The sequence below is a fragment of the Sebastes umbrosus genome, chromosome 1 (genome assembly GCF_015220745.1).
Source record: "Sebastes umbrosus isolate fSebUmb1 chromosome 1, fSebUmb1.pri, whole genome shotgun sequence".
Lineage (NCBI taxonomy): Eukaryota > Metazoa > Chordata > Actinopteri > Perciformes > Sebastidae > Sebastes > Sebastes umbrosus.
The window spans coordinates 10,494,270-10,506,826 of record NC_051269.1 but is presented as its reverse complement, the minus strand read 5'-3'; the positions used below and the strand labels follow the sequence as shown (position 1 = coordinate 10,506,826).

General features: G+C 44.4%; 1 protein-coding gene across 4 annotated transcripts; it reads right to left on the bottom strand.

Annotated features, from left to right (window-relative positions):
* Positions 1 to 566: 566 nt before the first annotated feature.
* ddi2 (DNA-damage inducible protein 2) lies at positions 567 to 11,382 on the bottom strand. Of its 4 annotated transcripts, XM_037773793.1 has the most exons (11): positions 11,225 to 11,382; positions 10,895 to 11,104; positions 8,880 to 9,009; positions 7,427 to 7,747; positions 7,194 to 7,320; positions 6,815 to 6,942; positions 6,240 to 6,368; positions 5,820 to 5,923; positions 5,490 to 5,682; positions 3,503 to 3,551; positions 3,090 to 3,190 (listed from the first exon to the last, which is right to left on the bottom strand). In XM_037773793.1, the coding sequence occupies exons 2-10, from the start codon at positions 11,030 to 11,032 to the stop codon at positions 3,541 to 3,543; spliced, it is 1,281 nt and encodes a 426-aa protein (XP_037629721.1). In that variant the 5' UTR covers positions 11,033 to 11,104; positions 11,225 to 11,382; the 3' UTR covers positions 3,090 to 3,190; positions 3,503 to 3,540. The 4 variants fall into 4 exon arrangements, with proteins under 4 accessions (XP_037629701.1, XP_037629713.1, XP_037629704.1 ...); XM_037773773.1 differs by lacking the exon at positions 3,503 to 3,551 and having other exon boundaries at positions 567 to 3,190; XM_037773785.1 differs by lacking the exon at positions 3,503 to 3,551 and having other exon boundaries at positions 567 to 3,190; positions 10,895 to 11,110; positions 11,225 to 11,363.
* Positions 11,383 to 12,557: the final 1,175 nt, after the last annotated feature.

Here is a 12,557-nt window from a genome sequence, read left to right as displayed (position 1 = left end):
AAACTCTTGTACCATCTAGTATAACAATACTGTAGAACTCATAAGCACAGAAGTAAAAAACAAAAGAAGAATTTGTTTACTCGCCCCAAAAGACCTGAGGCGGCAGAGAAAGTAAATTCTTTGTTTTGTCTTTATACAGACAAATTCAATGTGGTCTTTCCAAGATAACAGATGATCTATCATTACGCCCAAATATTAATATGAAAATACCTGCTGGATTTTCTCATTATGAATGAAACAATAGGAACTTTATGAGAATCAGATAGTGAACCAAATACAATTTCTTCCATTTGCTTTGTGTTAATCTGAAGAGCATTTCTGTCACTCCACTTGAACATTTTGTTCACACCCTGTTGGTGCATTGGTGCACATATTGTAGCATTTCCTGTTTGTTTCCTGTTGCATGGAAAAGTTGATTTAGTTGAGCACATTGATTTTTTTTGTGGTTACCACTGTGTATATATATATATATATATATGAAGAATGTGATGACTTGATTATTAAAATGCAGCTCTAATCACACTGCATTTATTTGCAGGAAGTACTAAATAAATTCACACGCAGTGTACAAATACTAGTTCCATTTTATTTGCAATTTAAAATTTCATACAAGATAAAAGTAGATAATTCAATCTGCCTGAACATTGTTGGTATATGACTCAAATAAAGCCATTAAAATCCTTGATATATGACGTACTGACATGGCAATATTCTAACAATTACAAAATGAAAATGGATGTTTTTAAGGTCTGAACACACACAGTGATGATTTGACACAAAATAAAAAGGACTTTCTGAACAGGAGCTACAAACGGTTTTGTAATCTACACATGGCAAAGCTTCCAAACTGTGGAAAATAATACATACAGTACAAGATACCTTCTGTAATACACATACTGAATCGAAAAAATGCCATCTCCTATCATACGTCAACAAACGCACTTGTGGCTCACTTGATATTTCAGTGCGATGACGACCGTGGATAAAAGGGGGGCTTCCACTTATCTGGAGAAATGATTTGTAAACTTGATCATAAATGGTCAACACTTCTAAACTGCGGCGCTTCCCACAATCTAGCATCTCCATCATTGGGCTCTGATTTGTGAATTGAAGGAGCTCCAAACATAAAAATCAACATGATGCTTTATTCATCAGCAAATTGCTTCAATTCATATAATCCATATTTGTGCTGAATAATCTAAAGCTCACCAGACAGTTATTCGGGAACGGCGAGTAGGAGTAACGCTACTCCGTTTTTTAGATTTTGTTCCACAACTTAAACAATATTATTTTTTTGTGACGTATCAAAAGGGGGAAATTATAATAAAGTTTAATGGCGAAAAAAATCAATCATACATTGGGCATTTAATAATGTGTCAATGTTGGACGACAAAACAAGAAGAAAAATCAATCTACCATACCAAATCTCTAAAAACCAATGGTGGCCACCCAAAACATCTGCATGCAAACACACCTCACATATCTGCAATATCCAGAAAAGTTATCACCAGTTGTCCTTGTTTGTTCTTGGATATTCTGTACGACAAAACCAAGAGACAGCGTTTCCCTGTGTTTATACGTGCTCCCTGTTAAGAAGGGACTGAGACATCTGGATCAGTAACAAGGTATAAATAAGACAGATGCTGAGTGGGAGGCTGAGGACTCGTATGACGTAGTTATGAGTCTTAGGTGGGCACAGTGATACTGCGGGCTAGTAGTGCCAGCAGGGCTAGCTCCACGACCCCATGGGCTTGTTCCAGTGCCTCTGCAGCCTCCCCGGCAGAAAACCCTGCTGCCTGGATTCTCTGGATGTGCTCAGCTGGAAATTGTTCTATAAAGGGATGCGGAGAAGGGAGAAGAGGGGCTGGAGATGTCAGCTGGGGAGCCTGAGCGAGAGGAGGGGAAGAGGGGGAGGAGGTGCTGGAGACCTCCTCCGGTGAGCCCACTGCCATAGACAGAGGGCTGAGGAAAGTGTGCTCAGTCTGGAGGCCGAGAGTGTCTGGGGTGTTGGTGCCAGAGGCTCGTCCGTCTGCGACCCCTCTCCCCTGTTGCCCCTCGGGAGGTTCCCTGAACTCCAGGTCCCCTGCGGGATCAGGAGGAACCTCTGGCTCAGGCTGACAACTGCTGATGTTATTTGCTTCATCTTGCCCACATCTATCTGCCCTCCTCTCCCCGGAGCCATCTGGACACTGTGGTGGTCCTTGTCCCTCCACAGTCTCTGCTGTATCCCCGCCCAGATGCTCATCCTGGCCAGAGAGGTCAGGCGCAAGACACTTAGATGGTCCCTCATCAGACACAGCAGCAGCATGGTTGGCTTTGGCATCGCTTGGTTCTGCACCGGCTGTGATGGCAGTAGAGGGGATATGCTGGGGGTTTTCGGGCGACGGCTGACGCGGCTCGGGAGCCGCTTCTTCGTCTGTTTCCTGTTTGAATGGATGCGAGGGGGAGCAGGAGGTGCTCCGGTTTTGGGACTGTGCGCGGTTGTTGGACACCAGGAGCTCGTGAAGCTCCATCAGAGCGGCCGCCAGTGACGGGATACTGTCAGAGCCGGAGCAGTGCTCTCCTTCGGGCTGGTCCCTCTCAGAGGATGCGACGCCCTGGGAGGCGGTTGGGGACTCCATCTCGACCGAGTCCGGTTGGCTCGGAGCACCCGGACAGGCTTCTGTGGCGTCGGCGGTGTCGGACTCAGTCGCCTCCTGCTCCATGGGTTGAATGGGGGAAAGTTCCTCTGGATGGGGGCGCATGGGGCTGTTCATCACCTCATCTGATTCAGTATCCCCCTCTGTGTTGCCAGGCTGTACCTCATCCCCCAGATACTGGGGTACTGTAGTCATGTCCGCAGGAGGGGTACATGTACGGAGGACGTCTGCTGATGGACTGGGTGCAGGGGGCACTTTGGAGTTGCTATGAACAGGCAGAGGGTGAGGGTGGACCTGATGAGACGTAGAACCAGCATCCTCTGCTGAGGACGAAGGCCGAGGAAGCTCCTGGATGCCAGGTTGGTCATGGCATGGCCCTGGTGCTGAGGCCTGCTCCATGGCGCCCGGGGCAGACTGAGAGCGATCCAGGGTTTGGGGCTGGCCAGAGGAAGGGCTTTGGGAAGAGGAGGTGGATGAGGACATTTGGTCTAAGGTTCTGGGTAATGTAAATGGTGGGGGCTGCGGTGAGGTAGTTTGTCCATCTGCAGTGTCTATTGTAAGAGAAAATATAACTGGGAATGAAACAGTGTGTGGACTTTGGATTTAAGAAAACAACCCAAAACACAAATTTCCTTACAGGCACTCATGTCAAATTCTTGAATACCTGCTGCGCACATATATACGTAGTTTGTGCTACTTTTTTCCTATTTTTAACAGTTATATGTATTCAGAATAAATACATGAATATGTAGAAACAAAAGTACAACATCAATTAACCAATGCAGCAGCAAAATAACAGCAAATTAAAAAACATAAATAGCAATGGACTTAGCACTCGCAATGGACTTGTGAATTTGCAGTACCTGGTTGGTCGGGCTCTCTCCAGCTGTCTCCAAATGCATCAGTGCTGTCCTGCTCAGGGGTTAGGGCACACACCACACACACATCATGCAAAGGGACGGTAGAAAGTTAGCGGTCACACACAGAGCATGCACCAACCTGTCAGCCTTTTCACACGCGCAGATGTGAAAAGTGTCATCCAAAAAAACAACTTGAGCCTAACAGGTTCTAACCGAGAGGTCACAGTGTAATCACATGACCTGTCACAACTCAGAAAATTGAGGTCACGTCAGTAAGACATTTGATCAAAATCCCTTAAAATCAAGACTAAAATTGATTCAACATATGATTGACGCCTCTTCTCTAGTGGAGGATTTGCTCATTCCACAACATGGCCCCACAAATTCATTGCAACTCTACTGCTCTAAGCTTTTTGTCTGAATTCCATTTGCAATGTGCAGCCATTACCGGACATGACTGGTCGATGGAAACAATAAAAGACTGAGTGTATCAATGGCGATCGCACAAATGTTAATGTAAGCCTTAAAAGCATTAAAGGGAAACACTTAACGTGATTTTGACAGTCTCCAATGTTACAACACACCTCCAACCGGTGGAGACGACACCACTTTCTGCTCACAGCTCGGACAGTTACTTTTATACCCAAGTAGGAGTGGGAAAGAAACTCCTCTATTACAGAATATGTAACTTTATATATCACAATATTCTTATACAGTATATCATGACAAAAATCAAAACAAACTATTATAGTTACAAACTATTAATACAGAGAAACCTCTCATAATTATGAGACCGCTGTCATTTCATAATCACTAGAAAGCTATCTCACATATCTGAGAAAACAATGTGACTTTAACAGTTTAACTCTACTTGATTTAACTTGCAAGTCTTTTGTTTGAAACACTGGGGGATAGTCATTAGTGTGTCAACACTGTACAGGCTTTTTTCAGTCATTGTTCAACCTGTTCATACAGAAATTGTAATTATGAGAAAGGGTCTCAGTTTTGTTATCCTTTGAAGAATTAAATACATTTCTGTAGCGTTGCTGTGGTCTCCTACTGACTTACTGTGTGTGATTGTCCTGCTCATACAAATAACCACCTACATTTCTATTGGCACTATTCTATTGGTATTGGTTCTCACACTCCTTCAGAGATCCATCTGCACTGCTGGCTAACACAGAGTCTGACAAAATGTACCAGTCAATGCTGAACTCACTGCAATAAGACACGCTCACTACTGTTGATTAGCACTGATAACGGAGCCATCGGTGCTGAAGTGTTTTCTTCAAAGTTCCTCTCGATATAGGTGTTTAAAAACATAGTAAATGACGAAAACATCACACACAAAGGGCAGCTAAAAACTAATCAAAGGCATACAGAAGACTGTTCTGTGGTATATATAGTTTATATTAACTATCATATAGAGACAATGACTGCTAATGAAGCGTTAGCTAAATAACCACCAAATATAAATACTAGGGTTGTCAATCAATTTAAAACTGAGCCCGCTGCAAACTAAAAATCGCGAGTTGCGTTAATGCGTTAAAGAAATTACTGCCGTTAAAACTAATTTGCGTTAACGCGTTATTATTGACAGCCCTAATAAATGCTTTCAAATCATTATAATAAATTTGCCCTGTCACATAACCCAAGGACACTCTACATACAGGAAACGAGCGAAAACCAAACCTAATCACGAGTGTTTCCCTTTAAGCCTAAAAAGCTTGATTCTTTTCTTACATGTGCTGCTTATATTTTTGCTGACAGACATCTCTCAATTTCCAGACCTCATCTTATTCTAAAACACATCTAATTTGCTGAGGTGATGACATGAAGTGATCATGTGACTGAAAATTCAGATGACTGCATAAAATGGGGTTGAGAGTAAGAAGCTTTAAGTGGCACATGCAAAATGTGGTTCTAACAGAGCTGAAACAAGCCCAATGAAAAACAGGCTGAAGTGCAGAGATGGGAGACTGTTTCTTACCGCTTTCCTGTATGGACCTCTGAAGTGCCTCTGCCAGTTCTCTGTCAGCTATCTCGTCCGGACGGGCGTCTTCGCGCCCCTCTGTTCCGTATGCCAGTCGGGCACACTCTGGCAGCTCCGCCTCAGACAGGAAGCGAGTCTCGGTGCCTGTGGTGCCTATTAGAAGTGTGTTCTTCTTCAGGTCGATCGAACACTACCAAGAAAAACAGGACAAATGATGCTCCCTGATTTTTCTTCCAACTTTCCTGTACATTACAGTATACAGAGAACAGGAAATAGAAAGCCCTGTATTATGTCAAAATGTGATCAGATAAAAAAAGGGAATCACACCTGATGTCTCTTGAGCATATCCAGGCCAAGCAGCATGTCCATTGGCTGGTCCTCCAAGATGGAGAAAGAACACGGAAGGAAGTCCCCCTCTATCTGGACCTGAGCTACATGAACGCAACGAGACAACACAATTTAAACTACACTGAAATGTCATGCAGAGACTTGAATATGGATGCAGTTGAAGGAATAGATCAAATACTCCATAACTATGGGTGAGCATAAATAGGAAGTGGACACAAAGACATACAGTAATTGTACTGAGCTAGGCTATCCAACCATTCAGCACGTTTTCAAATGGCATGCAGAGTTTGTCTGACTGTTGGTAAGTAGGAGAGTATCCTACCTTAATGTTTTTCTGGGAACTAATCTGATGTTATAATGGAGTGTATTACTATTACTTAACAAAAACCCAACACTCACCCAAATGAACTCTGCCAATGATCTTTTGGGTGCCCACTCCCTTGGCAATCCCGGCCCAGCGACGGTCCACCAGCCGCATGATGTTACAGCGCTCAGCACACGCTTGGCTCATGATGGTCATCTGGGCTCCTAAAAACAAGGAACGTCAGGGCTCTACAAAATGTTTACTCTAAACAAAAATAGAAAATGGCCTTTGCAATGAAGAGGGGAATACAATGCTGTGTAAATCCAGACGGTACAATATAAGTGGATCATATTTCTGTGCTCCAGGATGAGGTTACTCTTCCCGACATTGGCTGAGTCATACGGGTCTTGTAAAGATCACAAGGGGAATGAATACACAGATACAAGCGGCTGAAATCGTTTATCATTTACAGACATGCAGACCTGCGTGAATCAGTCTATTATTTGAGCACATTAAATGCAAAACTAAATACACTGTTATCTTGTTTATCTATTAAGCCACACACAAAAACTAAACCACAACGTAGCACACCAACATTTCAGAACCATTCCGGGTCATGGCCAGAAAATTGTAACTACTACAAATGGGATCAGGATTTAATGCTCATTACCTGAGTCCACAAAAGCTTTCACAGGGTGCCCATTGACTTTGCAGTTAATGTAGAGCATAACCACCTGTCCAAAGCTTTCTGGGGCCTCCTCCATCGCAATGGTCATGTTTTCTTCCACATTGTGCTGCCTGGAATGAGCACAAATCCAACAGTAAGGGACTTTTTAAAAAGAATGAAAACATGCTGCTTTCCTTTATGTTAGTTCTAAATAGTACAGTCAAATTCATGAAAATATCATTATATGACATATTATTACACCACAATATCTTGTTACGGAAGGAAAAACTGAGGCTGTACCATGCTGAAGACGAAGGGTATTATGTGTTGTGTTATGAATATTCACAAGTGGTCAACACAACCTATGGTCTCCGCCCCATACCTGATGTCCTCCTCAATCTTTGCTTGGGCATCCAAATCGAAAGGATCAGCAGTCAGAAGTCTGATCCTCTCTTGCTCTCTCTTGGCTCGATCCTGCTGTTGCTCTGCCAGCACTTTGGTGAAACGCTCTGAGGAAATAGTCGGTTACAACATGACCGGTTCAAATCTGATTAAAAGTAAAAGAGCATCAACAGAAACCGTGGCATGTAACATCAACAACTCTTCTTTGTTTACCTAAGTCTCCGCTCAGCAGGGCCTCAGCAAGCGGCGGGTTTCGCTCCTTGAGTAGTGAAAGCTCATGTGGATTGGATAATAGCATCTGCTGGAGTAAGGCGGGGTCATCCAGCCCCTGAGGAGAGGAGCCGCGAAAGGCCGTTGGCGTGGAAGATTGTGTGGCGCGCTGCGGCTGCTGTTGAGGCTGAGGCTGCGACTGAGGCTGTGGTGGCAGCTGCTGCTGTGAAGTTTGTGGCTGCTGCGGTCTTATGGCACCACGTTGACTAGTTGAGGAAGAGGTGCCGGGGATTGTGATGGAACGAAAGTCAATATGGGGCAGACCTAAGGAGCACAAAGGACAAATGGTGAGAGGTTAAGCTAGGTTCACACTACACAACTTTCAAAATTGTCAGATCGCAGACTTGTTCACACTATAAAACTTGCTGTCTTGTAATCGGGAGTCTTTTGAGTCATTGTGGTTTTCACACTAGATGACTGGCGTCAGGGGGCACACACTACAAGATCTTTCACTGGGAGGAATCCCCGATGAGGTCTCCAAACTAGCATTTTATCACGAAAACATGTGAGTAATACACGGTAAATGATTTGATACCACACGTGAGACACATGCTGATGTTATTGTTGGCACGTGTTCTCAATATAGCCTGTTTCCACACTCTTTTTTACTATTTATTCCTCAAGGTGAAACAACAACTTTGCTCTGTGTTGCACATGCAACACATCCAGTAAGTTCCTATTGTTACAGGTGACCCCTCCTCCCTCAGGTTTCCCCTCAACTCGTGTCTTGCGCTCTCACTGGCTGTAGCTCGTGGCCGGAGTCCCCGACAGGTCCAGGTATTTAGCATGCTAGATATCTGGAATTGTGTTTGTGGGGCATCGGCGAGCCTCTCGGCTTGCGTATTTAAGCAGTTCACATATGACGCTCAAATGGCGGTGTGCGAGTGGCGAGCCAACGGCGATTTGCCTCTGATCTGGGGCTTTTGTCGGGGAGCTCAAAAAGCTGTCGGGGAGTGGAAAATCAGGGCTAAAGTGGAGTAGTGTGAACTAGTTATTAACATTTTGCAAGTTCAAAAACTCACTAAATAGATGCTAGATGCCTTGTGTCCCTAGATGTATAACTCTGTATAACATATATTTTTTTTTAAATCAACCCTTTCTCTTCCTGTAACCTGCATTTAACTTTCCTCATACTTTTGATGCTGGTCAGAGGGTTGCTAACTAGAACTAGTGACTAGTAAACTAGTCAACAACATTGTGAATAATATTTCTGAACTCTCAAAGTCAAGTCCCAACCCATCATCTGTCTTCTTGTGGAAAAACATCAAACCACAGAAGAATCCCTTAGAATAATTTCAAGGGACCTTCATGTACAGAAATTGTGATCTTAACTGGAACTTGGCAACAGACCTAAATCTATAGCTTTCACATAATCTCAATAAAACACGAGTGTTACCTGGAAAGGCTGGCTGAGTTGGTGGTGGCCTTCTGTCAGCTTGCCTGAGAACCACCACATCTCCATCCTTAACACCATAGTTCCCCAAGGCACGAGTGGTGTCTTTTAGGTGCTGTTCTACATATGTGATCTGTTTATGGGAAAATACAGAATTACATTTTATATCATCATGCAGAAGATTAAGAGATTCTTGCTTCCGTTGTATATTTTGGTGCCTTCAAACGGGGTCGTGTTTACCGTGTTCACGAGAACAGTCCATATGAATAGAATCCATGACTGAATAAGAGAAGCATGCTTAACACAGATAGGATATTTCATGAGCTCAACTGCCACAACTCATTAGGTGGCACTTGCTTTTACAAACTCTATACCTTTCAGTAAGTAAACCAGACTGTGCTGTAAATGTTATAGACCTATAATTTCACTGGTCTACCTGACTGCAATAACTACTTTACAACCCAGAACAACAAAGTTATATTACTGTGACTGTCATGGTGTCAGTGTATTTGTTTCAGGTTAATGTATCACCTTCACTTTCAGTTTCCTGCGTGCCCACTAACATATTTCACAACAGACCAAGCTGTATTAATTACAAAAGGGAGGTGAGGCATTTTGGAAGCAAGTATATGCAACAACATGTACAAAAAAAGCAGCAAATCCTTATAATTTAGAAGGTCAAATTACCCAGCCAACATTTGTATGTGGGGCCCATGTGGGTAGTAAATGGGCTGAAAAATGGGCCGTACATGGGATTGCCCATGGGTTCCATAATGGGTACAATGGGTGTTATATGGGCCCAATCTGGGCAACATAAACCAAAACCCATCTCGGCCCCAGGTTTAAGTTCTATGTGGGAACTACATGGGGCCTACATGGCCTGAAATATGGGTTGTAGGTGGGTTTGTCCACAGTTTCCATGTCGGCCCCTTGCACTAATTTCCCAGTAGTGACCCAACTAGGACCCACACGGGGGGCCCACATTGGGAGCCCATGTGGGATCAACTTAGTCGACCCAAGTGGGCGCCATTTGTGTTGCCCATTCTGAGCCCATGCACTAATTTCCCATTAGTGACCCACCTAGAACCCACTTGGGTAGGCCACATGGACCTACTTAGTTGATCCAAGTGGGCCCCAGATAAGATGCCCATTTTGGGCCCATACCCACTTGGTTCCCGGTTACCCCCAGCATAACCCATGTGGGGCCCACATACCCATGTTGGCTGGGTTACTTTGCACCAATCCAACATTGACATTTAATGTGTTTAGGTCATTGCGTAACGTTAACCTAACGTTAAATGTTTTTAGGACTAGACATCGGAGAGCTCCACTTCCCCAATAAACTTTAAAACTCTACCGTTACCAATAGTCTCATCACACAGCCCCTAACCCATCAAACTGTGAGAGGTGTGTTGGGCTAACATGTCTTTGTGACCTTCACTGTATCCATGTAGAGTTCAACACACATTTTGAATAAACGTTAATGTAACATTAGAGAGCCGTTAACGTCAACTGACGTCAACTGACATCAGTTTAAACATTCGGCTCGATAAAGCCGTTAGAACACCAGTCCGTTAGGTTAACTTCGTGTAACCGTTGGCCTTAACGGTCTGTTAACTAGCTACATTAGTTTGACTTCCAGTTAGGTTACGGCCACCGACAAGCTACAGTTTGTGACCGTTAATAACCGTTGACATATCTGTCTGTTGTTGATAAACGAAGATTTCGCAACACCTCGTCCAACAACAAGGCAAAGGTCCGATTCATGCTAGCACGGCAACTAGCTTAGCTCTGAGCTAGGTTAGCTCTGTGGCTACATGGCAGCGAGCCTGGGTCTAGTCTGGGTCTAGTCTGGGTCTTAGCTAGGTTAGCTCTGTGGCTACATGGCAGCGAGCCTGGGTCTAGTCTGGGTCTAGTCTGGGTCTTAGCTAGGTTAGCTCTGTGGCTACATGGCAGCGAGCCTGGGTCTAGTCTGGGTCTAGTCTGGGTCTTAGCTAGGTTAGCTCTGTGGGTCTTACCTGTATCTCCCCAGCTGGGATGCCTGATTCCAGCTCACACAGTGCTATAAAGTCTCTGAGCTCCAGCTCCGGGGACACATCGAGAGCGAAGGTGGTCTCTGGGCTGTCCCTCGGAGCGCAGAACACGGTGACCAGCATCGCTTCTTGTTTCGGGTCTGGATCTCTAGACGAACCCGCTGCTGCTGCTACACACTGCGGTGAGTGGAGTTCCTTGTTCCACAGGAGGAGAAACACCCAGTTATTATGTGGATTTTCAGTTTTAAGACGTGTTTCAGTAACAAAAAGCGCCAAAGGGGAACTACTATTAAACCGAAACTGCTTTGCACTTACTGGGTAAAAGCCTGATGTGACAGTTTCTCTTTCAACAACAACTAAACAACATCAAGTCTACTGCTCAGCTCAGGAGTGCCGCATTTCATCAGGATGGTTTTACGACATGTCGCATTACAGAAGCTGCAGTCGTGAGAAGTTTCTTCTTCTACTGTTTAAAACACTGACAACCAGAGTCCACCACCTCCTGGAGAGATCTGATAATTACACACATGAAACAACACTGTTCTCATAAAAGAGCAAGTGTATGTGTATATATATATATATATATATATAAACTGGGGAAAAAAAGTTCGGAATGCTAATTGGCATTGTATTTTACATGGTTAGAAAGTCTGTTTATTTACCTTCACAATGATGTCCAACTTGTAAGGATCATGCATTTGTGGGATGAGCAGCACAGCTGATTATGTGGGTAGCACCCAAGAACAATTTGCCAAAATGCTCTTCCAATGGTAAACAGTGTCGACCACACAGACAATGGAACCTGAACATGTGGGAGAATGTCATGTTCAGTGATGAGTCCAGGTTCTGTCTGCGAAAGTTGGATGGCAGGGTCAAAGTATGGAGACGACGCGGAGAACGCTATGCTGATTGTTGCACCGATGGAGTAACAGCTTTTGGTGGGGGCAGTGTCATGGTGTGGGGCGGCATCTCCCTCACTGGTAAAACAAGGCTTGTCATCATTGAAGGCCATCTCAATGCAGTGAGATATCGGGATGAGATTCTGCAGCCAATGGCGATCCCATATCTCCACAATCTGGGATCTAACTTCATCCTCCAAGATGACAACGCTCGCCCCCACAGAGCCAGCGTTATCACAGACTACATCCACAATGTGGGAGTAGAGAGAATGGAACGGCCTGCCAAGAGTCCACACCTAAACCCAACTGAACAGTTGTGGGATCAGCTTGGGCGTGCTGTACGTGTTAGAGTGACCAACACAACCACGCTGGCTGACCTGCAACGAATCCTGGTTGAGGAATGGAACGCCATCCCACAGCAACGTGTGACCAGGTTGGTGACCAGCATGAGGAGGAGGTGCCAGGCTGTTGTGGCTGCGTATGAATCTTCCACCGCTACTGAGGCTCCTGACGGTGTATTAAATGAATAAAGTGTAAAATAGCCAATATGTCTTGTTTGTTCCTTGTTACTGATAGAGAGTTCAATCATCCAATCCACCAAACAACTCAAAACAAGAGTCAACTCCAACAGGAGAATACACTGTTTACTATTGGCAGAGCATTTTGGCAAATTTTTCTTGGGCGCTCCCCACATAATCAGCTGTGCTGCTCATCCCACAAATGCATGATCCTTACAAGTTGGACATCAT

Excerpts from the sequence above, each read along its gene's own strand:
- ddi2 (XM_037773773.1), bottom strand. The coding sequence starts at position 11,032 with ATGCTGGTCACCGTGTTCTGCGCTCCGAGGGACAGCCCAGAGACCACC. Across the intron at positions 5,924-6,239 it reads CATTGGCAGAGTTCATTTGG|CTCAGGTCCAGATAGAGGGG; the intron begins GTGAGTGTTGGG and ends GCGTTCATGTAG. Across the intron at positions 3,191-5,489 it reads GAGGTCCATACAGGAAAGCG|ACACTGCAGATGGACAAACT; the intron begins GTAAGAAACAGT and ends CTCTTACAATAG.